This window comes from Eumetopias jubatus, unplaced genomic scaffold, assembly GCF_037043125.1.
Source record: "Eumetopias jubatus isolate StellerSeaLion01/CBP00866 unplaced genomic scaffold, mEumJub1_p1.0 scaffold_13, whole genome shotgun sequence".
Classification (NCBI taxonomy): domain Eukaryota; kingdom Metazoa; phylum Chordata; class Mammalia; order Carnivora; family Otariidae; genus Eumetopias; species Eumetopias jubatus.
In genome coordinates, this window is record NW_028274819.1 from 13,322,276 (window position 1) to 13,346,450 (window position 24,175).

The 24,175-nt window shown below is 59.1% G+C and overlaps 1 protein-coding gene across 1 annotated transcript; it reads left to right on the top strand.

Annotated features, from left to right (window-relative positions):
- Window positions 1-179: 179 nt before the first annotated feature.
- Window positions 180-24,156, top strand: CNOT12 (CCR4-NOT transcription complex subunit 12). The gene is made up of 12 exons (XM_028111250.2): window positions 180-269; window positions 3,294-3,402; window positions 4,434-5,067; window positions 6,489-6,561; window positions 10,336-11,763; window positions 13,706-15,807; window positions 21,022-21,388; window positions 21,631-21,781; window positions 21,894-22,030; window positions 22,796-22,953; window positions 23,147-23,219; window positions 23,723-24,156. The coding sequence occupies exons 2-11, from the start codon at window positions 3,309-3,311 to the stop codon at window positions 23,205-23,207; spliced, it is 5,205 nt and encodes a 1,734-aa protein (XP_027967051.2). The 5' UTR covers window positions 180-269; window positions 3,294-3,308; the 3' UTR covers window positions 23,208-23,219; window positions 23,723-24,156.
- Window positions 24,157-24,175: the final 19 nt, after the last annotated feature.

Genomic DNA, 24,175 nt, shown 5'->3' on the forward strand with positions numbered 1-24,175 from the left:
TTGAGTACCGGGGCTGCGCCTATTTGCATACGACTCGGCGTGTTCTGCCCGGGCTTCCCACTCCCGGTTTCCACCGGCTCATGGATATTCATGAGGCGCTCTGGGGGCGTGCTCCTGGGCGGAGTTAGGGGCGGGGCCCCGCCGGGGCTCGCACGGGCTTGGTCCCGCGGTGACGGCGGCGGCGGCGGTGGCGGCGGCGGCGGCAGCGGCAGGGACTGGCGTCGGGTCGCAGAGCCCGAGCCCAGCGGAGCCGGATCCCGGGGGAGCGCGTGAGTGCGCGGGGGCGGTCAGGAGGGCGAAGGAGGGGGCGGGGTCCGGGATGGGGGCGGGGGAGAGGCATGGAAGGAGTGGGCGCTTTCCTGCCGGGACCTCGGGTTGAGGTGGAGAGGGGGTCATCAGGAAAGTTTGCAGGGGCCGGGGGCGCGGAGGAAGCGGGGGTCGCGGGGGAGCTGGCGCGTGTGCGCGGGGGCGGAGGGTGCACGGTCTGGAGCTCGTGCTGGCCGAGCTAGAAGAAAGGGGGGAGGGGGCGAGGGCTTGAGGCGGGGCCGGGGGCGGGCGGAGCTGCTGGAGGGACCCCCGCCTTCCCCTCCCCGGGCCCGCGCTCGCCCCCTCCCCCGGCTTCCTCGACACGCCCTCAGCCACCCCAGTCCGCCCCCACCCGGTCCGCGTCCCCAGTCCCTCGTCTGTTCGCCGGCTGCTTCACAGCCCGCGCACAGGTCCTCGGCTTCTGCCGCCGCCGCCCCCTCCTCCTCCTCCTCCTCCTCCTCCTCCTCCTCCTCCTCCTCCTCCTCCTCCTCCACCTCCTCCACCCTCTTCTCTTCCTCTTCGGCTGCCGGCGTCCCCTCTGTGTCCAGAGCTCCCCACTGGGCCCCTCCAGACGGCCCCTCGCCCCGGGCTGTTCCGTCTTCCCGTTGGCCCTCCCTCCTCCAGCAGTTTACGTGCTGTCCCTGCCGACCTCTCTGGCCCCGGATCCGGCCCGAGATCCCAGGGTCCATAGGGGCGACCCCGCTTGCACCGATGGCGCTCTGGGCCCTTGCCCCCCTGGGCTGCAGCTGCCCGGCCTCTCCCCAGCCCGTCTGGCGGCCTTTGCTTCCGGGGGTCAGCTAGTCTCTCCCTGACTGTTGGGGGGTCAGGGGTGCTCCGTGCTGCTGCGATTCTACAGCTTTTGGCTACGGCCTTGGTCACCTGGGTTTCTCGGTTGGGGCCTCTGAGCTTCTGTGGCCCCTCTCAACTGGGGAAGCCGAGCCCCCACTTCATTGCTGCAACCCCTCATACTGCAGAGGTGCCCATCAGGCCCCCAGGTGAAAGGGTTTTACGGTTCTGGGCCAAATTGTCCCCATTTCTAACCACCCACACCATGTCCCTTGAAATAAATGTTCAAGGACAAGGAAGTAATCTTGTGTTTTTTAATTTTTTTTTCATGGCGTGTGCCCCTCCCCCATGCACGCTCGGACTGGCTCTGCACAGTTATCACCCACCCACAGCGGGCAGTCCTCCCTTGTAGTTGGCTGGCCAAGGGATTGACGGTCCTGGGTTTCTCTTTATCCTCTTGGTGTTTTCTCTCATCTTAGAAGCAAGCTGGGGCAGGGTCAAATGTGAGGGGTGGGTGGGTTTTCCAAAGGCTGGGCCCCAGGGGTCCCTTCTCAGGATTTGGTGCTGTCTCCCCAGGCTAGCTGGAGTGGGTGCTGAGGAAGGCAGTGCCCCTTGCAGGTGTGAGAGGGTTGGGTTGTCCTCAGGGCTGTGTGCATACCAGGTGATGGGAAACCTCTTCCTGCCTTTGGAAGGAGAGGGGCAGGGCTCTGGAGCCTGGGGGGTGGGGGTCTTGTGGGTGGGATGGAGCTAGAATGGGAACTGAGGAGGTGGTGGAGTATCTGAGGAGCAGGTGACAAGATTGGGGCCCGCAGGAGTGAAGGAATGGTCTGGAATGCCAGCAGCCTGTGGCCTGGGGAGAGGAGGAGGTAGTTAGTTACCAAGGTCTTAGCTCATTGGTGACACTGAATGGAATCGTACTAATGCTGGCCAACATTTACTGGCTACTTTTTACGGGTTGGGCGTTGTGCTAAGTTTGCATGCACCATCTCACATAGGTCTCCCACCAGCTTCAGGTACACTGTTTTTCGCATAGAGAAACAGGCTTAGAGAAGTAGGCAATGTGCCTAAGGTCACACAGCTGGAAAGTGGTGGAGCCACTCAGCATTTGAATCCTGGTATCTCAAACCCCAAAGCTCCTGCTACATACAGGTTTAGAGGAGGGGCACCATTTGGTCCCTGCCATAGGGCTGTGTTGCCGGGTCTTAAAATTTCTTCTGTCCCCCTCAAAATCCCTCAGGCCAACCTTGGGGGCCAAGTGATGCCCAGAATCCCCATTTCATAGGCTGTGGCTATCCCACCCTGACTGCCTAGAAGGGGGAACCCCAGGGAGTTTTTTCCCCCAAGCCACCCCACCCCCCCGGGTGTTCTCAAGCCCTGTCCCATTCTCCCAGCCCAGGCCTGGGCCGGCTCCTCCTTCCTCTTGGCGAGGCGCTGGAAATCCAGTGGGAGGCCATTGCTATGGCAACAGGACTAGGCCCTGGCTTTACCTCATCAAATTCCAAGCTGAAGCCAAAGCGATTGAGAAATTAAAGAAAAAAAAATGTATTCCAGATGTTTACTTTTTATTCCTTATTTTTCCGTGTTTGGATGAGACAGCTCGGAGGGAGGCGGGAGTGGGGTAAGGATGTGGAAGGAGGAGGGGGAAGAGGGGGGAGAGGGAGCCACTCCCAGCTGCAGGAGGGGGGGAAGGAGGGTGAGCGGGAAGGGGGAGGCAGGCGGGGCGGAGCCCCAGGTTGGGGAGGAGCGGGTTTTTCCCGTCTCCCATGAGGTGATTCACGGAGAAACCTCAGACTTCTCGGCCCTCTTGCTCTGCCCCCGAGTAGGTATCTCAGGCAGGGCTGCCGGCCCCAAGGGGTGCCTTGGGAACGGTAAGTGGGGTGTTTTGGAGAGCTTGCCAGAGGGAGCAGCGGGCGGGTCCCTGAAGCTCCAGGACTTCGGGGTTAGGAGCCTGGAGTTTAGAGACTAGGCTGGGAAGAGTGGAGGATGCAGCCGCTGGGGACGTCCCTTGACCTCTTCCAAACCCCTCTGAAGTTCCCGCTTCCTGTCCCACACTCTGTCCCTGTTAGTTGTAGGAGACTTCCCTCAGCTAAGCCTGCTGCCAGTGCCCAGCCCCTTTGCCTTCTCAGTCTCTCTCTCTCTCTCTTTTCCTGGGTTTCCAGCTACCCAGCTCACAGCCCCTCTGCTCCCCAATTCTCATGCAGGTTCTGCCGCATGTGATGAAAGTGTCGGCTCTCAGGGAAGGCACACCCATGGCTTCCCCACCGCCCCGGGAGATGGAGGAGGAGCTGGTATCTGCTGGCTCTGAGCCAGGTACCTATGGGTGCAGGGTGGAGCAGGGTGGGGGGAAGGGCAGCAGCTGAACCCCAGCTCTGCCTTGGAGGGGGGTGGGGGAGTGAGGGCAGGAGGCATGCTGGGGATATGCAGGGTGAGTTCTGAAGGCTGTCCGCTCCTGTTGAGACCTTTCAGAAGCGTTTGAGACCCTAGATCCCCAGCAGATGAGAGCAAACTGACCCTCGAGGGCAAACGGATTAAACTGTGTTTTGCAGGGGAGGACACTGAGGTCTAGGGGAGAAATGGCATGCACCTAGGGGAGGGTTTGAACCCAGGCCTCCTGGCTCTGTCTAGACTCCTTTCTTGGGCTGAGCCCAATGAGTGGGTGATACAGGATTCTATGGGAAGGGCCGTGGCCATGAGTAATTCCAAGTCTTTTATTTGGCATTGGAATGCCTTATGTAGAAGGTACGTTTCTGGTCTTGTTTTTTTTCCTGTAGCAGATTTACTTCTGTTTGGCTTAGGTCAATAGTAAGTTTGCATTCCTGATCACACACCAGATGACCCAGGTGGCCTGGGTGTGCACTTGGCGGGGGGTGGGCAGTGGAGGGACAGAGTGGGGAGGCTGAGCTACGTTTACTGTGGGTGGTGGCATAGTAGAGTGTCATGTGTCATGTTGGAGGAAAGGACTGGACTGGGGACATGGTGGCCTGGCTGCTTGATGTGGGCAGGCCGGCATCTGTTTATTGGCTCTTGTTCATTCATTTGTTTGTTCATTTGAGGAGAACGCGTGCTAGGGTGCAAAATGGGGTACAAGGAGAAATAAGGTGCCAGCTGGGCCCTTAAGTGGCTTTAGCTTGTGAGGGAGTTGATTAACATTCGTGAAATTTGGAGTTGGGAGAAGATGCTTCTGAGATGTGTATGGTAAATCAAGGAAGGCTTCCTGGAAGCGGTGACATTTGACTTGGACCTAGAAGGATGTGAACATTCTGAGTTTTTAGGGTGGGAGATGAAGTTCAGTTTTCTGGTTCTTCTGACAGTTCCCCAACCAACCGTTTCCTTTATGGTAGGTGACCCTCGGGCCAAACCTCCCGTCAAGCCCAAACCCCGGGCCCTGCCTGCAAAGCCAGCCCTGCCTGCCAAGCCAAGTCTGCTGGTGCCTGTTGGGCCTCGGCCCCCCCGGGGTCCCCTGGCTGAGCTGCCTTCTGCCCGGAAGATGAACATGCTGGCAGGACCCCAGCCCTACGGTGGCAGCAAGCGTCCCCTTCCCTTTGCACCAAGGCCTACCACCGAGGCCTCTACTGGAGCAGAAGCCCCTCAAGAGACTGGGAAAGAGGAGGCTGGGAAAGAAGAGATACCCCCTTTGACACCCCCAGCCCGATGTGCTGCCCCAGGAGGTGTGCGGAAGGCCCCTGCCCCCTTCCGTCCCGCCTCAGAGCGCTTTGCAGCCACCACAGTGGAAGAGATCCTGGCCAAGATGGAGCAGCCTCGGAAGGAGGTCCCTGCCAGCCCCGATCGCCTATGGGGCTCCCGCCTCACCTTTAACCATGATGGCAGCTCGAGATACGGCCCCAGGACCTATGGTGTGGCCACGGGTCCCAGGGATGAGGACGGTGGGACCCTCTCCAGGGCATGGTCCCAGGAGGGGCCAGCAAAGTCTCCCAGCGAGTGCCAGGAAGAGCACAGCAAGACCCCTGAGGAGAGGTGAGGGGTGGGAGGCAGCCCGGAGGACACGTGGGTGGCCTTATCTGGGACTGTGACCTTCACGTTTAGGTTGGTTTAGTTTAGTGTGCTATGAGTGCAGGCAGACCCTTGTCTAAGTCACAAAACATTCCCCTTGTAGACAGCGTCATCTTAACGCTGTTCTTTTTATAATTGTAACGCTGTTTACAGAGTGGATGGACGTTCACGGTGGAGTTCAAATGTACCACAGGGAAGTTTATTTTTAGGTCTTTTTATACTGAGAGTTGAATTTTGCCTCATTTAATCGACAGCCATGCTCTTTAGTGAAGAGAATGTTAGACCTCTTCTAGAGATCTGGAAACAGTCTCGTGAGTAACTTTTCATGGTTCCTCAGCATGTGAGAGACAGAACTGGGATTTGAATTCAGGTCTCTTTGAGGCCAAAGCACGTTCTCTTACGTGTAGCTTGCACTGTGGGTGCAACGGTGTGCAGGTGCTGGTGTGTGTGTGTGTGTGGGGGGGGAAGCAGGGGGTAGGATGAGTAGGGAGCCCACGAGGAGGAGTCTCATAGAACAGGTAAGACCTGAGTACACCTTGATGCCCGGCCAGGTTGGAGACTGTTGTGTAGGCTTCACTTCCCTGGAGTTGGTGCCAGTGTAGACGGAAGGCTGGCCGGGAGGTGGGTGCCCCTTGGGGTGGTGGGCACTGGGCATTGGAGGGAGAGGCTCCGCTCCCTCTCCTGCTGCTCTGAAGGGCAGGGCTGCTGTGGTGTGGCCTGAGCCCCAACCTGAAGGCCCTCCCCCCCCACCCTACCCTGCCCCTCCAGCCTTGCCGTTCTCACACCTGAGCCTGCCTGGAGGGTAGGGGCCCCAATTCACCCTTCTTTGTTCCCAGCCTCTGGAAGGTCACACCCTGCCCCGGTCTGCTCTCTGGCTTCCTCCTCTTCCTTGCTCTAAGCAGAGCTTAAGAGAACGTCAACTTTGGAAAATCACTCTTCCGCCTTGTCCTCCCCCTGCAATCCTTCAAAAAGTATTGGCAGGGCAGCTGAGACCAGCTGCACTCTCCCTGGCTGGAGGAGAGCGTTAACCCCTTAGGGGCTAGGGGAAGGAGGACTTACCTTTTGGGGAACCACTGAGGGGTCTGGGCATGCAGGGTGCTTCTCCTGAAGGAGCGGGTTGTGCGGGGGGGCATTTAACCCTTGATGTGCGGGAAGGGAATGGGGACCTTCTCCTTGGGCACTTTCTCTATGGAATCTGTACAGCATCCGCCCTAAGTGATTCTGGGGGTGGGGGGGGTTCAGGAATTGATGGCCTGGGGCGGAGGGGGGTTACCTTTGGGTGCTAGTACAGTTACTTACGCAGACTCTTGATCCACTCTCCCCTTGCCCATCAGTGAGGGGCTGCTCCATTCTTTGCCTCCATTTCCTGTCTTGTTCCTTCACAGGAACACCACCCCTTTGGACCTGGCCTTCAACGGGGACCTGGCTCTGCCAGTTGGCTCGGACCCACCTGCTGATGTGAGTTAGCCTCCTATTATGAATCAGAATCCTAGTATTTTAGAGCTGGAAGGGTCACCTGAGATCATCTGTGTTACCTCCTGTAGTTCAGATATGGGGACACTGAGGCCTGGGGAGGAGGTGGCTTGCCCCGGGTCTGGCCCCAGGACTCAGATTTCTTGACCCCCAGGCCAGCGTTCTCGATCACCGAGGTGGTTAAGTGTGGTTCAGGCCGTAAGACAGGTCGTTATGAAGAGTAGTTATAGTGTCTGTAACAACTGGGACTGATGAGGTACCTACCTGGGCAGGTCCTAGGAACAGTGACTAACTCAGTCGTTGTGATAACTCTGGCTAGTGGGTGCTCCTGGTCCCATGTGAGGCGTGTGGATGCCATGGCTCACAAAGGTTAGGTATGCAGGGGCTGAAGCAGGATCAGAGGTGCCTGGTTCTACTGTTCTCCCTGGCTGGGCTGCCTTCTTGGGGTTTAGAAGAGGAGGGTTTCCTGTTTCATTCCCACTGTTCCCCATAGCGTGCTCAGAGGGTGGCCAGGCTCAGCCTGCTTTTCTTTCTTTTTGTTTTTTTCTTCAAAAGATTTTATTTATTTGAGTAGGGGGAGGAAGAGATCGGACAGGAGTCGGGGAGGGGCAGAGGGAGAGGGAGAAACAGACTCTGCTGAGCAGGGAGCCAGACGTGGGGCTTGATCCCAGGACCCTGGGATCACAACCTGAGCCAAAGGCAGACGCTTAACCAACTGAGCCCCCCAGGCGCCCCCCAGCCTGCTTTCCTAAGTAACTGATATTCCTTCTTGCTCACAGAGCCCTTGCTAGCCAAAGGCTGTTCCATCTCCCCGACAGTGGAGACCTGACCACATTTCCTTGTCCATCCAACAAGTGTTTACCGAGCACCTACCGTGAGCTGGGTGCCGGGGACACAGCAAAGAACAAAGCTCGCACTGTCCTGCTCTCAGGGAGCTCACCTTCTAGTGTGGGGAGGCAGACACGAGCACAGGCCTCCCTGTGAACCCGCAGACTGTAGTGAGTCAGACAAGTGTGGGAGACCTGGAGAGGCAGAGAGCTCTGTGCTGAGGGTAATCGGGGAGGCCTTGCCATGAAGGTAAGGGAGTGAGCTGCATGGGTGTTTGGGGAGCAGCGTGTTGGGCAGAAGGAACTGCAAGTACAAGGGACTTGGTACCTTGCTGGCTAGGAAGCCAGGACGCCTGGATCGCAGCGAGGGGGGGCGGGGTCGCGTGCTGGTGAGGTGTGACAGGTGGTGGGTCAGAGTGCTTGGAGCCTCACAGGCCACCAGTAGGACTTGGGCTCCACTGAGAGGAAGAAGCCATTGAGGGTTGTGGAGGAGGGCGGTGACGTGTTGCTGGCTTAGTTGTAAAGGGTGATCTTGGTGGCAGGGACCTAAGAGCGGTAGCAGGGCCCAGTTGGGGCCTAATCCAGGTAGGAGATGATGGTGGTTGGACCCTGGCCGCCGACTCCAGGTGCGGTTGGGAGGCGTGAAGTGGGTAGGGTTTGCAGGTAGACTGGTAGGAGAGGGGGGCCAGTGCAGAGGCACGGATGACGGCAGGGCGTCGGGCCTGTACAGCGGAGGGGTGAGGTTACTGTTCACTGAGATGGGGACTGGGAAGGCTGAAGCAGGATCAGGGGAAATGAGGAGTTTGCTTCTGGATTTGTTGCGTTTGCAATCCCTCTTAGACATCCAAATGGAAATACTGAGCGGGGGGGGGGCAGCTGGGGAGTTGTAGGTGTAAATGTGGCGGTTAAGATGGCTGAGGTCCCCAGGAGGGTTAAGGTCACCAGAGGCACAGGGGAGGTAGTGGAGGGCAGAAGGCCCTCCCCAGACGTAGCAGGGGAGACCCCGAGGGGGTCGGGGATGGTGGAGTCCTAGAGGCCACATGGAGCCAGCAGCCAGCTTCGGGGCTGGACGAGGGCATATCCATGGTCAGATGCTGCTGCCAGGTCAAGGCAGGTGAGCCCTGGGAATGGGATTTAGCTACAGGGAGGTCACTGGTGACCTGGACAAGAGTGTCAGCTGGCATGGTGAAGGGAAAAGGCTGTTGGGAAGTGGGTTCGGGAGGGAATGGGGCGAGAGGAACTCTCTGGATAGATAGTGAACGTAGGCAAGGTGTTCAAGAAACTGAGTGGTACCCTTGGAGAGAGGTGAGGTTAGGAGGGTGTGTTTGTTTTTGAAGACAGAAGAAATGAAAGCAGTTTGTGTGCTGACGGAAATGAGCCGGTAGAGAAGGAAAGGTCTACGATGCAGGAGGGAGAGCTCTGAGCAAGGACGCTCACAGGCATAGAAGGGGCGGGGCACAGCGCTTGGGTCCACGTGCAGGCGGTGGGGTATGAGGGCTGGCAGCTGGCAGGGACGGCAGAAGCATTGCCGGGGAGTGTGGGCAGGGGAGGGGAAGTGTTGGGGGGCCGCTGGGCACTCGAGGCCCATCTGAGGTCCTGGAGGTTCGAGTGCAGGTCAGGCTGTCGTGAGACCGTGCATTCTGTTTGCTTGCTTTTCTCCAGCCACATCCAGTCCCAGGTGTGGCTGCTGGGAGGTGGAGACCCGGGACGGGTGGGTCACAAAGTCAAGAAGAGGTCAAGGAACAGAGAGCCAGGATGCGAGAAGTGTCGCCTGTGTGGCCATTGAAATCACTAGGGATTATACCAGGTGGCTAGTGGGGGGAGGGGTGCTGTGATCCTGGAATGAGAGCTCTGCAGGGGGCATTAGCAGGAGGGGTCACTGGAGGTGTTTTCTTTTTTTTCCTTTAAGATTTATTTATTTTAGAGAGAGAGGGAGGAGAGAGAGAGCATGGCAGGGCAGGGCAGAAGAAGAGGGAGAGAGAACCCCAAGCAAACTCTCCGCTGAGCGCAGAGCCCCATGCGGGGCTCAGTCCCAGGACCCTGAGATCATGACCTGAGTTGAAGTCAACAGTCAGGCACTCAACCTACCGAGCCACCCAGATGCCCCGAAAACGAGTTTTGTAGAGAGGAGGGAGGATGGAGTGAGTGGAAGGGGCCTTGAGAAGCAAGCAGGATCTCCACCTGCCCAGACTGAGCAGGGGATGATGTGGGAGAAAGCACCCCATTGGAGAGGGTGGCAGGGGAAGTGTGACCCGTGGGGAGGGCAAAGGTCAAAGGGAGCAAAGCTTCCTTCATTGTCCAGGGACAGGCCAAGTGGAGTGGTGGAATGCCAGGAAGCCAGGGGCTTGGTGCTCCCTCTGCCCCTTCCTCCTCCCCCCGGGCCCCTGTCCCGTAGCATCCGTTGTTCCTGTAAGTCCTATCCCAAGAGGCCATGTGCACAGATCTTACTTAATTCTGACCTAATTCTCTGAGGTGGATGTTGTAGCCCCAGCTTACCCAGGGGAGAGCTGAGACTCTGAGATCCCAACGACCACCGTGGTCATGGGGAGGGCGTATGGCTTAGGAGGGGCAGTGCTCGTCACTCCAAGCCCTGTGCGTTCATGTCCCTCGGTGCCTTTTGCCTGAATCCCGAGTCAAGGCCTGCCTGCTTCCTCGGGGATTGGATAGTGCTGGGGCCTGTGGATCCGCAGAATCTTTGGGAGAGGGCCTGGGGTGGAGTCTGTGCGAACCCTAAGAAGCATGGGATACTGTAAATCACTTTTGGCACCTTTCCTAGCTGTCCTGAGAGGCCCACCTTCTGAGCGCTTGTCTCCTCCTCTGGTCTGTGGAGCGAGAGTGTGAGGAAGCAGCTGATCTGGGGTCTATGTGGGGTTGGCAGGGCCCTTCCCCCTAGCTGGGCAGTGAGTAATGGCTCTTGACCTTTCTCTTGCAGATCTCCAAGCCCTGGGACCCCTCGAGTCCAGGCCCTGCCCCAGAGAATGGAGGCTCCTCCAGCCCAGGCCTCCCCACTGAAGTCTCTGGCCTAGCCCCTGGGTCTCCCCGACTTCACTCATCTGATGAGGGGTCTTCCCGACTTCACTCACTTGATGAGGGGTCTCCCCGACTTCACTCACCTGATGAGAGCTCTCCCCGCTACTCTCAGCTTCCAGAAACCCAGAGTCCTGCAGTTTCTGGGCCCTCTCCCTGCCTCCCTGTGACCCCAGCATCTCCAACTGTAGCCCTGCCCAATGAGGGTCAGAGCTCCTGCTGCCCCCCAAGCTCAGGGCTCCCTGTTGTGGAAGCCCCAGAGGCCCCCACACCTGGCAGCCCAGCCCTTGAGAAGGTCTCGGGGCACCGCAGCCTGGAGCAGCCCTCAGCTACCTCTGCCCAGCTCCTGATGGAGGGGGGTGAGTTGCTGGACCTTCCTCGGACGTTTCCATCTGGGGATGTGGTGGCCAAGGGTGACATAGACCGTCCCATCAGCCTGACTCAGCGCCGATTTTCTGAAGGTGTGCTCCGGCCGCCTGACCAGGACCAGGAGAAGCTGGGGGGCTCTCTGGCTGCCCTGCCCCAAACCCAGGGGAGCCAGTCTGCCCTGGATCGTCCCTTTGGGAGTGGGACAGAGTCCAACTGGAGCTTGTCACAGTCCTTTGAATGGACCTTTCCTACTCGGCCTTCAGGTCTGGGGGTGTGGCGGCTGGACTCCCCACCTCCCTCCCCCATCACTGAAGCCACTGAGGCCGCCGAGGCTGCCGAGGCTAGTGACTGGGCTGCATCCAGCAGAGAGGAAGGAGTGTCCGAGCCGGGGCAAGGGGCCCAGTCAGCTCCAGAGGGGCCAGGAAAGCCTGGTTCCTGGGTGCAGGCAGATGACCCGGGCATCTCCCCAACCCAGAAGGGGGATGGGGAGAGTCAGCCCCGGTCCCCAGTTCCCCTCAAGCCCTTCTCAACACCAGGAGGCCCACCTGGAGTGGCCTTGCTGCAGGCAGAGGAGAGGTGTGAGGAGCGGGAGCCCCTGGCTGGACAGGAGTCCCTGCTCCCTCTGGCCACCAGGGACGCTGCTCTGCCCGTCCTGGAGCCGGTCCTAGGGCAGCAGCAGTCAGCACCCCCCGACCAGCCCTGTGTCCTCTTTGCTGATACCCCGGACCCCCAGCAGGCCTTGCCTGCTGAGGAGGAGGCCATGACCCTGGCCCAGGCTGAGGCCACCCAATCCAGAATGGAAGGTCGAGAGCCCTGTAGTGTGTCGCCCGAGCCTGCAGGCCCTGACGGCAGCTCCCGCTGGCTGGATGAGCTCCTGGCCTCACCACCATCTAGTGCGGGCAGCGCAAGGCGGGGAGCTGGATCTGAGCTCAAAGACGCACAGACCCCAGGTGCATGCTCCGAGGTGAGGACCGGGGCAAAGGGAGGGTGGGGGGCCTCCGGATGGAAGCCGGGGCTTGGGTGGGCTTTCTCAGTGTGGATTTCATGTGTCGAGAGCTTGGGATACGACCCTGGGCCAGGCACCTAGAGCTGTGTCCCTCACAGCTATACAGTGTGGTAGAGCTGATGGAGCAGAGGGTACGGGGCTGGTGTGAGTTCACATCCAGCTCCAGCTCCCATCAGCCGAGCCGTCTGGCTAACCTCTTAGCTTCAGAGACCTTTCAGGGTAAGAAGCATTTGCCTCTTAGGGTCGGACTGCAGGTAGACCGAGATGTCCAGGTGCTCAGTGCTTGACCTATACTGAGCGTTAGTTCAGCTTTAGAGATGGGACTGTGGAAGGCAACGTAGCGCAGCCATTAAGCATGCGGGCTCTGGAACCAGACTGCTTGGCTTCTCTGCTCTTTGCCCAGATGTGAGCTTGAATGAGTTACTTTTCTGTGCCTCGGTTTCTGCGTCTGTAAAATGGGGGTGACGATAAACTCTCCCTCACATGGCGAAGACTCAGGAGGCCATAAAGCACTAAGAATAGCACGTAGTTCATCGTGAGTGTTTAGGAAGTGCTGGCTTTATGAACGCCCTTACCCTTGAGCTCAAGACTTGCCTTGTAGACAGGAAGCTGAGGCCCAGAGGAGGCGGAACCTTGTGCAGGGTTACCCAGCAAGTCGGCAGCTGGGCCGCGGTCAGAGTGCCAGTTCTCTGGCCAGTGCCCTTTCTCCTACCAGGCTGCTCTGAATTTAAGGGCTGGGGTCCAGGTGGCTTTTGAAATGTCTTTTTCAAGGCCAGCCTGGGCTGGTAGGGGTGGGGCTGGAAGGAAGGCAGAGCCAGGCGGCCTCTAGGGGTAGGGGGCGGGGAGGTGGAGGCGGAGGAGGAGGAGCAGGAAGGAGTTAAGACCAGGCTGGCTCCCAGTAGGTGTGTCTGTCCCGGGCTCTGGGTGACTCAACTAGCTTCTGGGCGGGGCTACCAGAGCTGCAGCTGCCGTGGAGGGAGCGGGGCCAGGGCGAGCGCGAGCCAGAGTCGTTGGACAGGTCCGGGCGAGGGGAGCAGCCCAGCCCTGTCCCTGCGCCCAGCCGCACCCAGGAGCCCGGGACGAGCTGGGGGCAGGGGCCATGGCGGGGCTTGGGGACCGGGAACCCAGCATGTCTATCTTGGAGAGGCTGTTAGCCAATGCAGCGCTGAGGGATGAGGCTGGCCGGCTCCGCAGCCCCGAGCCCAGGGCTCCCCCGCCTGAAGGAGTGAGTTGGGGTGGGGGGATGGGGGGTGCTGCAGGGAGCCCTGGGCTGGCTCCTTTTGCCATGGCAGAGGTTGTCTTCTCCAGGGATGAGGCGAGGGCTACGAGGTCTTCCTGCAAAGGGCTAGGGAGAAGGGTGCTTTCCATAGGGAGGAAGGGGCTGGGAACTTCAGGAAGGGTGAGTAGGGCCAGGGGCAGGGTCGGACTGTTCCCTTGGAAAGGAGGTTGTGGAGGGCCTTTAAGTCTTGATCATTCCTAATAGAAAGTGGACCTCTTTCACAGCCCTGTGAAGACCACTCTGCCAGGCTGCCTTTCATTTTGGCAGTTAGCCAAGTGTTGCCCAAGGGCTGTAAACATGACCATGGGATCATTGATTGAGTGTCCATAAGAAGTGCCCCTTGCATGCCAGGCACTCTGCTGAGGTGTGGTTTAAGTGATCTTGTTTCATTCTCCCAAACCACCCCATGCAGTAGGAATTCTTCCCATTTAAGGGTGAGGACGCTGAGGCCCAGAGTGGTTAAGTGATTTGCTCAAGGTCACACAGCTGGGATCTAAACCCAGGCTTTCTGTTGCCAAAGTGGGGCTCTCAGACACTAGGCAGTGCTGTGTCTCATCATGGACTCCCACTCTGATGGACTGTAAGCATTGTGTTTTTGTGTCTTTATTTTCTGATGCCTAGGGACTCCTTGGCTGGGCCCAGAAAGATCTGCAGAGTGAATTTGGGATTGCAGCAGACCCACCTCCCAGCAGTTTCAGTCCTTCCAGCTGGTCCCAGGACACTTCTCAAAACTATGGCCTTGGGAGTGCAAGCCCTCGAGGGGACCCAGGCCTTGGAGAGGGAGACTGGACCAGCAAGTGTGGGCAAGCAGCAGGGGAGGGGAGTGCCAGGGAGTGGGCCAGCAGGTGTGGCATTGGCCAGGAGGACATCGAGCTCGCCCGCCGGGATGGGAGTGGAGTGTCTGCCCCGGGGGGCCTTGCCGCCCAGGACTGGATGATTGGAAAGCCAGCCCAGCTTGGTGCTCAGCAGAGCCAGGAGGCAGATGTTCCGGACTGGGCGTTCAGAAAGCGGGATTCCCAGGGCACTTACTCCAGCCGGGATGCGGAACTCCAAGACCAGGAATTTGGGAAGAGAGACTCGCTGGGTACTTACAGCAGTCGGGATGTAAGCCTTCAGGACTGGGAATTTGGGAAGAGAGACTCTCTGGGTGCTTATACCAGCCAGGATATAGATGAGCAGCGCCAGAAATTGGGGAAGAAGGACCACCGTGGCAGGTACAGCAGCGAGGATGCAGATGGGCAGGACCCGGAGTTTGGCAAGAGCGCGTCTTCGCTCAGCACCTTCAGCAGCCGGGGTGCAGAGCCGCCGGATCAGGATTTCGGGAAGAGCGCCTGGATGAGGGACTACAGCAGCAGCAGCAGTTCCACAGCCGCGGGCCCCCAGGACCGAGGCTTCGGGATGAGAGCCCTGCGCACCGGCTTCAGCCCCGAGGAAGCCCAGCAGCAGGACGAGGAGTTTGAGAAGAAGGTCCCGAGTGGTGGAGACGGCCCGGGCGAGACCAGCAGGGAGGCCAGCCAGCTTGAGGAGAGAGAATCGGGGGGCCTGTTTGGCCCCAGCACCCCCCAGGGCCAGGATGGGGCACTGGGACAGAGGGACCAGAGCAGCTCTCATGGCGGTGGCACCGGTCAGGAGGCAGGGGCCCAGAGCTCGGGCCACGCTGGCCAGGATGACAGGGAGGTGGGCCGGGGAGGCTGGGCGGGCGACTTCAGCCGCGGTGTCGTCCCCCAGCCAGAGACCGCCTTCAGCCCGGGGCAGCGAGATTGGAGTGGTGACTTCTGCACGGAAGCCTCCGAGAGAGGCCATCAGTTCGGCATCATCGGTGACGACCGGGCGGGCAGTGCTGTCCTGGGCCCTTCTGGCCAGATGGCGGGAGGTCCCTTTGTGCCTCCAGAGAAGACCCCGGCCGGGCCTGTGGACTGGACCGACCAGCTGGGCCTGAGGAACTTGGAGGTGTCCAGCTGTGTGGCTTCTGGGGGCTCAAGGGGGGCCAGGGAGGAAGCTATGGGACACATGGGCTGGTCAGACAAGCTGGGCCTGAGAGATGTGGACCTGGCCGGCCGTTTGGAGGCTGGAGGGTCCGAGGAGCCCAGGGGGATTGGGGTTGGGGAGAAGGACTGGACCTCCAACGTCGGGGGGAGGAGCAGAGATCTGGCTGGTGTTGGGGAGGTAGGGAGCCCCGGCCAGGCTAGAGAGAGCGGCGTGGGACAGACTGACTGGTCGGGTGTGGAGGCTGGAGAGTTTCTTAAATCAAGGGAGCGTGGGGTGGGACAGGCAGACTGGACACCAGACCTCGGGCTGAGGAGCATGGCGGGGGCAGGTTGTAGCCCCAGAGAGCTTGGGGCGGGCCAGGTGGACTGGGGTAGCAGTCTGGGCCTAAGGAGTTTGGAAGTGCCGTGTGACCTAGAGTCCGGAGGTTCTCGGGACCCACGGGGATGTGGAGTGGGCCAGATGGACTGGACCCAGGACTTGGGACTCCGGGACGTGGAGCTCTCGGGGGCCCCGAGTGAAGCCAGGGAGCATGGCGTGGGAGAGGTCAGCCAGTGCCCGGAGCTAGGGCTCAGGGACCACAGCGCCTTGTCCCTGGGCCTGGAGGCCAGAGAGCTGGGGCCTGGCGGGACAGGTGGGCCAGAGACCCATGGTGAAGACCACTCCACACCTTCCCTGGAGACCTGCCCTGAAGACCCCGGGATGGAGACGGGAGAAGCCCCCGGCTTTGGAACCAGGTAAGGGAGCCCCATCCCTGTGTGGGAGGGAAGGTTTGGCAGCTCTCTGAAACACTGCAGCCCTTTTCAGGAGGGAAGAAACCACTTTCCCCCAGGGACTTGTAGGGTTTGGAAAATTGAGATGGTTTGGACTGTGAATTACTAATTTTACTTTTTTTTTTTAATTGGAGTGTGATACACATACAGTTGGATTCTTGTTTTGATGATGATGGTGATGTTTGAGGTGGTGGTTGCTGCCCATGCTTTAGGCTCCTTGGTGACTGTGTATCGTGACTGTGCTGGAACGGCGTGTGTCCCATCTTTGGGGTCCCCCAGGTCTCTTGGCGCAAAGCCGCAGGGCTTCCCAGGCCAGGGAACGTGGATGCTTTCACGGGTGTCAGCAGGAGGACTGGGCTCTGTGTCCACTCGGCCTGGGACCCTCCAGGTTAGGAGTGGAGTGGACAGTGGTGCTTGTTGTTTCTTGCAGAGATTGGGAACTTGGTGTTTCTTGCCTGCCCTGTCTTTAGGCCCGGAAGAGCAACAGTTTAAAAACCTGAAGGTCATAGGGACCTGGCTCCTGACCCCCTGATCTTGACCTCCACACACACAGTGACTGAAAGGGAGCTTTCCCGAGGAACAGACTAGTGGTTTTACGAGCCAACCACAGGCTGGCCCAGGGATTTTTATGTTCTGAAACCAGTTGAGGTGGTCTCACAGATGGAAACGGGGCTAAAAAGAGGTTGCGTCTGTTTTGTTAACATTTCCCATTCATTGAGATTTGGTTTTACTCTTTTGACTGGGTAGAAGGTTATACTTTTCTGAAGAAGCTGGAGCTTCTCACCAGGCAGTCGGGGAAGAAGGGAAAGGGAGGCATTGGGTGGGGGCCGTGTTGTGAGTGGAAGGGGCTGAGGGTAGTGGCAGGGACGGGGAAGAGTTTAGAGGGAATGGTGGGGATGTCAGCCAACGGGTTGGGAGAGGTACTGGAGCTGAGGAGGAGGAGGAGAGAGAGAGAGAGGAAGGTGGGCAGAGCGTGGGGAGGTGCCGAAGGCTGCAGGGCAGGGGTGGGTTCACAGGACATGGAATCCAGAGGCTCCTGGGGTCTTGGATGAGTTCCTGGACATCTGTAACGTTAGCCTCAGGAAACTTTCCCATTCCTGGGGCCCAGGACCCTGCTCTGCAGGGCCCAGTGCCCTGCTGCCTACCTTACCTTGTTGACCTTCACAGCTGCCCTGTGCCGTGGAAAGGGATTTTTACCATCTCCAGTTTGCATGTAGACGAGGGGTGTGTACCTCTTTCTGGCTTCGACATTGTAAATGCTGTCAGGTGTGGTCACAGTGCTTGAGAGTCTCAGACTACTAGGGAGCCGGACTGACGCCCTCACCTTTCGCCTCTGCTTGGGTGGCTGTTGAGAAGGGGATTTTTCCCTTTACTTAGGACCGGGGTGAGGGCCGTCAGGAGGCTGCAGGACTGGGTTGGGGAAGGGGAAGGTAGGAGCGGAGAAGGAGGACTCAGCACTCAGCCAGCTGAGCTTCGATCTCTAGCCTGCCTTTAAGACGCTCTGGTCTTCTGTCTGTGTTCTAAGTTTGGGGAAGGCTTTGTGCTCTGTGGCCACATAAGGAGACCTCGAGTGTTGGTGCATGAGCATGTGCTAGCAGGTGAAAGCACAGGAATAAGGAAACCTGTTTACCTTTCTCTAGTGCAAGGTTTCCCAGACTTATCTGACTAATATCCAAGGAGCTGGTGTTCTGGGCATCTGACTTAGGGGAAATTCTACACCCTGGAAAATTGCTCTTTGTGGGAAGTTTTGGAGATTCCCCTGGGAAATCCTTGAGGATAGCCCAGAGTAGTCTGGGTTTGGGTCTATCTGCCAGGTTTGGGTCCTGATTCAGCCACCACCTCTGTGACTTTGGGCAAGTTCCTTCTCTTTCTCAGGGCCTCCTATTTCTTGCACTTACTCCCCCTACTCACAGAGTTAAGAGGCGCGGACACACACAAAGTGATAGAAACCTGCCTGGCACGTGGTGATGACTGAAAAAAAAAATGCTTGCTACTTGTATCTGTTTTGCCAGTTTGGATGGATCTGAGCTGTCCATAAAGTGAGGCCTGCAGGGACATTTTTGTCATTGCCTCTGTGTGGGACAATGACCCCTGATGGCAGGCGGTCATTGGCTGGAATGCTGTCCAGCACGGTTGTGACAAGGCCAGCGTGGGGGTGGGTGGGTCACGGGGAGAGCTCAGGCTCCTTCTTTGTGTCTAGGGCCACCTTTTCCTGGTGGGAGTGGCTCTCTCGGGTCTCCCGAGAGCTCATGAACTGCCCTCTCCTCTCTGTGGCCTCCTGGTAATCTCCTGCCCCTCCCCCAGGCCCAGGGGTGCGGACGTCTCTCAGTCATTTTGGGGTCTTCATGAAATCTCCTCAGAGATCATTGAGGCCAGCTCCCTCATTTCATGGGTGGGGAAACTGAGGCCCAGGGAGGCAGTGTGACTCACACAAGGTCCACAGCTGGTGATTATGGGCTCCTTCATGTTCCCTCGGGCCCCAGCCTTGTCATCATCTCTCCGGGCATGTTTCCTGTCTCTCTTGGGTCCGGGCCATGTGCCCTTTAGGCACATCATTCCAGCTGGAGGCCTGAGCCTCCCTCATTTTGGGTCTTGGAGCCTTGAGTACTGCGAAGCTGATTTTGTGCACATCTGCTTCATGCCCTTCCCCAGTTCTGTGCCTGGAAGGGCTGTGGGGGGGGTGGGGTGGGGTTGGATCAAGTCCTGACCCTCAGGAGACGCTAAGTCCAGATGGGGTCGAGGGTATAGATGGTGCAAGATGGGACAAGTTCTCGGGCCAGGAACCTATGTTAGGGATGGTGATTATCCTGAAACAGTTTTTTTTTTTTTTTTAAGATTTTATTTATTTATTTGACAGAGGAAGACACAGTGAGAGAAGGAACACACCAGGGGGGAGTGGGAGAGGGAGAAGCAGGCTTCCCACGGAACAGGGAGCCTGATGGCGGGGCTCGATCCCAGGACCCTGGGATCATGACCTGAGCCGAAGACAGGCATCCAATGACTGAGCCACCCAGGCGCCTCCAATTTTTTTAAAAAAAGACTTATTTATTTATTTAGGGAAAGAATGTGCAGGCATGAGTGGGGGAGGGGCAGAGGGCGAGAGAAAATCCTCAAGCAGACTCCCCACTGAGCATGGAAACGGACGTGGGGCTCGATCCCAGGACCCCCCGAGATCCTGGCCTGAGCCAAAATCAGGAGTCGGATGCTCAACTGACTGAGCCACCCAGGTGCCCCGATCATCCTAAAAATTTATCAGAGTTTAGCACACGGTGCTAACGGTGTGCTGGGCACATGTTTCCAGTGTGTTGCCAACAGACCCTGCAAAGTATCAGTCTTTTATGGTCCCCATTTTGCAGATGAAGAAGCTGAGACTCAGAGTGGACAAGTACCGCAGGTGTAGTAGGGGATGGAGCCCATCTCTGCCAGTGGCAGCACCCAGCACAGGTTCCCGACCATTCTCTCCTGATTCCCTGCCAGGGAGGAGCTCAGGTTATAGGTGTTCTGGGTGCTCAGAGGCAGGCAAGCTTCTCCCGAGCTAGGGTGGAGCCAAGCCAGCAGGGATGATGCACACTGCATTCCCCGGTGCTCTTCCCACCCTCCCCTCCTTGTGGCCACCCCCGAAGCCCACGGAGCTCATCTGCTGCCCTCTGCCCACGTGGCTTGGAGCCAGGTCTTGCTCTAGATGTGGATCTTTCCATCCACCCATCCGCTGTTTCACATCCCCTTAAACTCCGCGGGCCTGCCCTCAGCCTTGTGTTTTCCCCACCGCAGGGAGAGGCTTTGGGCAGGGCCTCAGGCTGGTTGGGGGTGCCACCCCTGCCCCCTCTCTCCCGGCCTCCCTGATTTTAAGCTGCAGGGTGAGCTGGCTTTGGCCCCCATCCAGGGCTGCTGCACTTCTGCTGCCTGCCTCCCTCCCTCCCTCCCTCCCTCCCCAGACCGCTTTAATTTCCATCTGTCAGCAGCTTGTGGAAGGACAGACTGACACATGTTCTCTCTTGCCCTCCCTCCTTCCGGCCTGCTACTGACTCACCTGCCCTACTCCTCTCCCCTTCCAGTCTCTTTGGCAACTCTCTGAGGCCTGGCTTCCAGCACGGCCCTGCCCTGTGTGTGTGTGTGTGTGTGTGTTGGGCTGTGGCTTGGCTGTGCGTATGGAGGCAGGGTCCTAGATGTGCCTTGAGGGAGGTGTGTGGTGAGTGTGTGCAGGGTGTGTCCTTATTTCAGGGGGAGCTGGCCAGCGCACCGGCTCGTGGTGCGAGGTGTGTGAGTTAGCGAGCGTGCGTGTTTGTGTCGTGTTTTGAGGGAGTGGCAGGTAGGAGATGCGGAGGCTGTATTGAGGTGCAAGGTGACCCAGCCTCTCAGTCACTGGGCAAACATTTGCTTAGTCCTGCTCCTCCTGGCCAGGCCGCTGGCCCAGGGGCTCGGGGCACAAAAGCAAAAGGAGCCCATCTTTGCCCTTCAGTTGCTCCCAGATGGGCTCTGAGGCAGGGGCTGGTCCAGGTGGGAGCCCAGGGTGTGCAGGGCTGCGGAGGGGGGCAGAGGCTGAGGGAGGGGAGCAGGCCAGCTTCAGAAGAGGAATTGAACTGCAGGGAGAGTGAGCAGAGGGGCGGGGGGCAGCCTCCCAGGCGAGGGAACAGCTCGTGCACACACGCACTGCAGTCTGCAAAGGCCCAGCATGTTCTGGGAGTCCCTGGCTGTTCTGTGAGACTGGGGCACAGGGAGAGATGATGTGGGGGCTGAGGGCTGAAGAGGTTGTACAGCCCGATGGGCCAGTGCCTGACCCGTCCCAAGCAGGTGCCCCTAGGAGGGGCCCGTTGCTGTCAGTGATGGGGTACACGCTAGGGGCCAGGCACTGGGCTTTGCGCTTTGGTTCCCATTTCATTCCCCAGTGACTCTGGAGTTAGAGGACCCTCAGGCTTTGGTAGTGGAGGGACTCATCCCAAGCCTCAGTAAGTGGCGGACCTGGGATTTGAACCTGCCAGGCTGCCCACCTTGTCCCCTCTGTGCTGTGCTGTATAAGGCCCTGACCGCATCCTTCTGGAAGGAGTCTGGGAAAGCCTGGAAAGGCGGGAGAGGAAAAGGGTGGGGGAAGTGGGGGGCACAGACACTGTGGAGTGGGCTTTGGGGGAGGGAGATGGGGCTTCATGGGTGACCCTGTCCTCCGGTCTGTCTCCTTTGCAGTCCTGGTGGGTGCCCGGCCCGCCCCCCGCCCTCTGGCTCCCAGGGCCTGCTGGAGGGGATGCTGGCCACCAGCAACTCCAGGGCAGCGGTCTGTGGGGGGTCAGCAGCCTCGGGCCTCAGTGGCCTATTGGAGGAGGAAGGAGCCACAGCGGGTACTGACCAGGGGAAGCCCCTGGAGCCTAGCGGGGACCCTCTGCCTTCCTGGAGGCCACAGCCGGATGGTGAAGCCAGCCAGACAGAAGAGGTGGACGGCACCTGGAGCCCTTCCGGGGTCGGGCAGGGCGAGGAGGGCCCGACACGGCCCCCTCGGCGGCCCTCCCAAGGCCCTCCTCCCTGCTCTCCCAGTCAGGACTTCTCCTTCATTGAGGTCAGTGCAGGGTGAGCCCAGGGCAGTGGTTGGGCTGTTGGGGGGCACGTGGGTGATGCAGCTGGAGCCTCGGCCTTCAGGCCACCCTGAGCCGTGTCAGCCCGGGGTGGGGGCAGGAAGTGGGCAGTGGGTGAGTCCTATGAACAGGGTACTCTAGGCTGCTGGAGCTGTTGAGGGCTCCTGGGGGATGGGGCAGGGCCATGGGACAGCAATGGCAGTGGTGTTGCCGTTGTCCCAAGCAGGACACCGAGATCCTTGACAGTGCCATGTATCGGAGCCGTGCCAACTTGGGGCGCAAGCGAGGGCACCGGGCCCCGGCCATTCGGCCCGGGGGCACCCTGGGCCTGTCAGAGGCAGCAGACTCGGACGCACGCCTGTTCCAGGACTCTACGGGTAGGGCCCCTGTATTGTTGGGTGATATCCGTGTCGCTGCCTGCGGGCTGTGCAGGGGAGGGCTGGTCTGGGCTTGCTGTCTGTGCTGAGCCCCCACTCTGGGCCCTTGCAGAGCCACGAGCTTCTCGGGTGCCATCTTCAGATGAGGAGGTGGTGGAGGAGCCTCAGAACCGCCGGACACGGATGTCCTTGGGCACCAAGGGGCTGAAAGTCAACCTCTTTCCTGGCCTGAGTCCATCGGCCCTGAAGGTACCGTCTGATCCTTCAACCACACGTTCAGCCACTAGCCACCTTACGTCCAGCATTTCTTCTGTCCGTCCATCTCTCCCTCCCTCCCTCCCTCCATCCTCTGGGCCCTTCTCTCCTGTCATTTTGCTCTCCACTGAGGGCCCTGCTGGCCCATGCTGTGTGCTAAGTAGGATGGAAGGAAGAACAAGGCGTTCATGTCCCAGTACTTCATGGGGGTGGGTTGGGGACACAAGCCCTGTCTCTGATTAGCTCTGGTGAAGAGGGGGAGGTGTTTAGGTGTCACTGGGGAGGTACAGATAAAGGGCTAGGCCTGTTCAGAGTGTGTGGGGGGATTATTTCCTAATGGTCATACGGTACGGGATGGGAGAGTATATTGAGGAAGGTCTCACGTAGGTATTTGATCTTGGCTTTGAGGCATATGTAGGAGTTGGCTCTGGAGGGTGGGGTGATGACGGGGAAGTGTTCCAGGCAGAGGGAACAGAACGAACAAAGACACAGGGCTGGGAAGTCACCACTGGCTTTGTGCAGCCCAGTTGGTCTGAATTCAGTGTAGCAGGATCTTCTTGAGCACCTACTCTGTTCAGGGCATGGCTCAGCTCTTGAAGGGTTATCTTTAAGGGACTTCCCATCCATCTGGGCAAAAGGACTGCAGAGGGGTCTGTGCCTGATTCTGGGGACAGCATACCCTTGGGAGAAGGCCTTGCCCTCTGGGAATCCTCCTGCTTATTCCTCTGATGTGTCTCTGCACTTGGGCTCATCTCCTAGGCCAAGCTGCGCCCCCGGAACCGCTCAGCTGAGGAGGGGGAGCCTGCGGAGAGCAAGCTGAGCCAGAAGGAGTCTGCCGTGCAGCGTTCCAAGTCCTGCAAGGTCCCGGGGCTGGGGAAGCCCCTTGCGTTACCTCCCAAGCCAGAGAAATCCTCAGGGTAGGTGACCTCGACTGGCCTCACTGGGTTGGCCTGAATTAACGCTGTGAAGTTGGCGCTCCAGTTCCTGGTGCTGCGGTGAAGCCTCAGCCTCCCTCTTCCGGTTGGAGGGCGGGTTTCCCTCCCTACCACTTCCTCACTTTGTTCACCTTTCCTAAGGTTTGCCTTATGACGTTTTCCCTGTGCCATCTAGGTCAGAGGGATCATCGCCCAACTGGCTACAAGCCCTGAAGCTGAAGAAGAAGAAGGTCTGAGAAGTCCTTGAGGTGAGAGTGGGTTCCCGGCTGGGGCTCTGTCTGGGGCTCAGGGGTGAGTAGGGCCTGCCCTGGAGGGTTCAGGAGGCCCTGTACCTTCTTCTGGGCCGTTCTCTCCCCCTTTCTCTCTGAGGAAGGCCAGTGGAGCCCAGCTCTAGGACCTGGTGGGCCCCTCGGCTCCCTTTGGTTTTGCCAACAGAACAAGGTGTTGCCTGGGATGGACGAGGAGGAGGGCTTCCGTCCTGCCTTCCTCCCTGGGCTCAAGGACGGTCCCCATGCGCCCCCCGCCCCGTGGCTGGCCCAAGTGGGGTCAGCCAGCCCTTCTGGTCTGGGACCCCTGGAGGCACTTACGAGGCTCAAGGGCCCCAGCTGGGACCCTCCTCACAACTAGGCTCAGCTGGGGGAGCCGGGCTGGGCACAGGGAGAGGAAGCTGAAGCTGAGGGGGCTCCTCTGGCCGCCATAGTGTCCCCCACGGTGTCCCCTCCTGACCTCTTCCCTCCCCTCCCCCTTGCAGGTCCTTCCCATTGGGCAGTCTCAGGCAGTGCCCATTCCTGTGGGGTCCCCGGCGAGGAGATGGCTGGAGCCCCTCCAGGCCCCAGGCTGCAGCCTCTGTCCCCCTCCACGTCTGAGGAGCGTCTGGGGAGGCACATTTATGCACTTTGTATCCCCTCTTTCCTTCCCTCCTGACCAGATTCAGGCATTAGTGGTTGAAGGTTTTGGTCCCTCCTCCCTCGCTCTCTTTACACCTCCCTCTCTGCTTCCTTCCCCAGCCTCCCTTGGGTTTTCTTTTGATACCAGTTTATAGCATTTTTATAAAAGCCTTTGATTTTTGTAATGGGCGGAGCCCTGCCCCAGCCCCAGCCCAGGCCTCCCTCCATCCTGCCAGGTGCCCCACAGAGACCAAGAACATTTTGCCACTTGAAACAATAAAGTTTTTTGGGAATTGGTGCTGCCCAGGTTGTGGTGT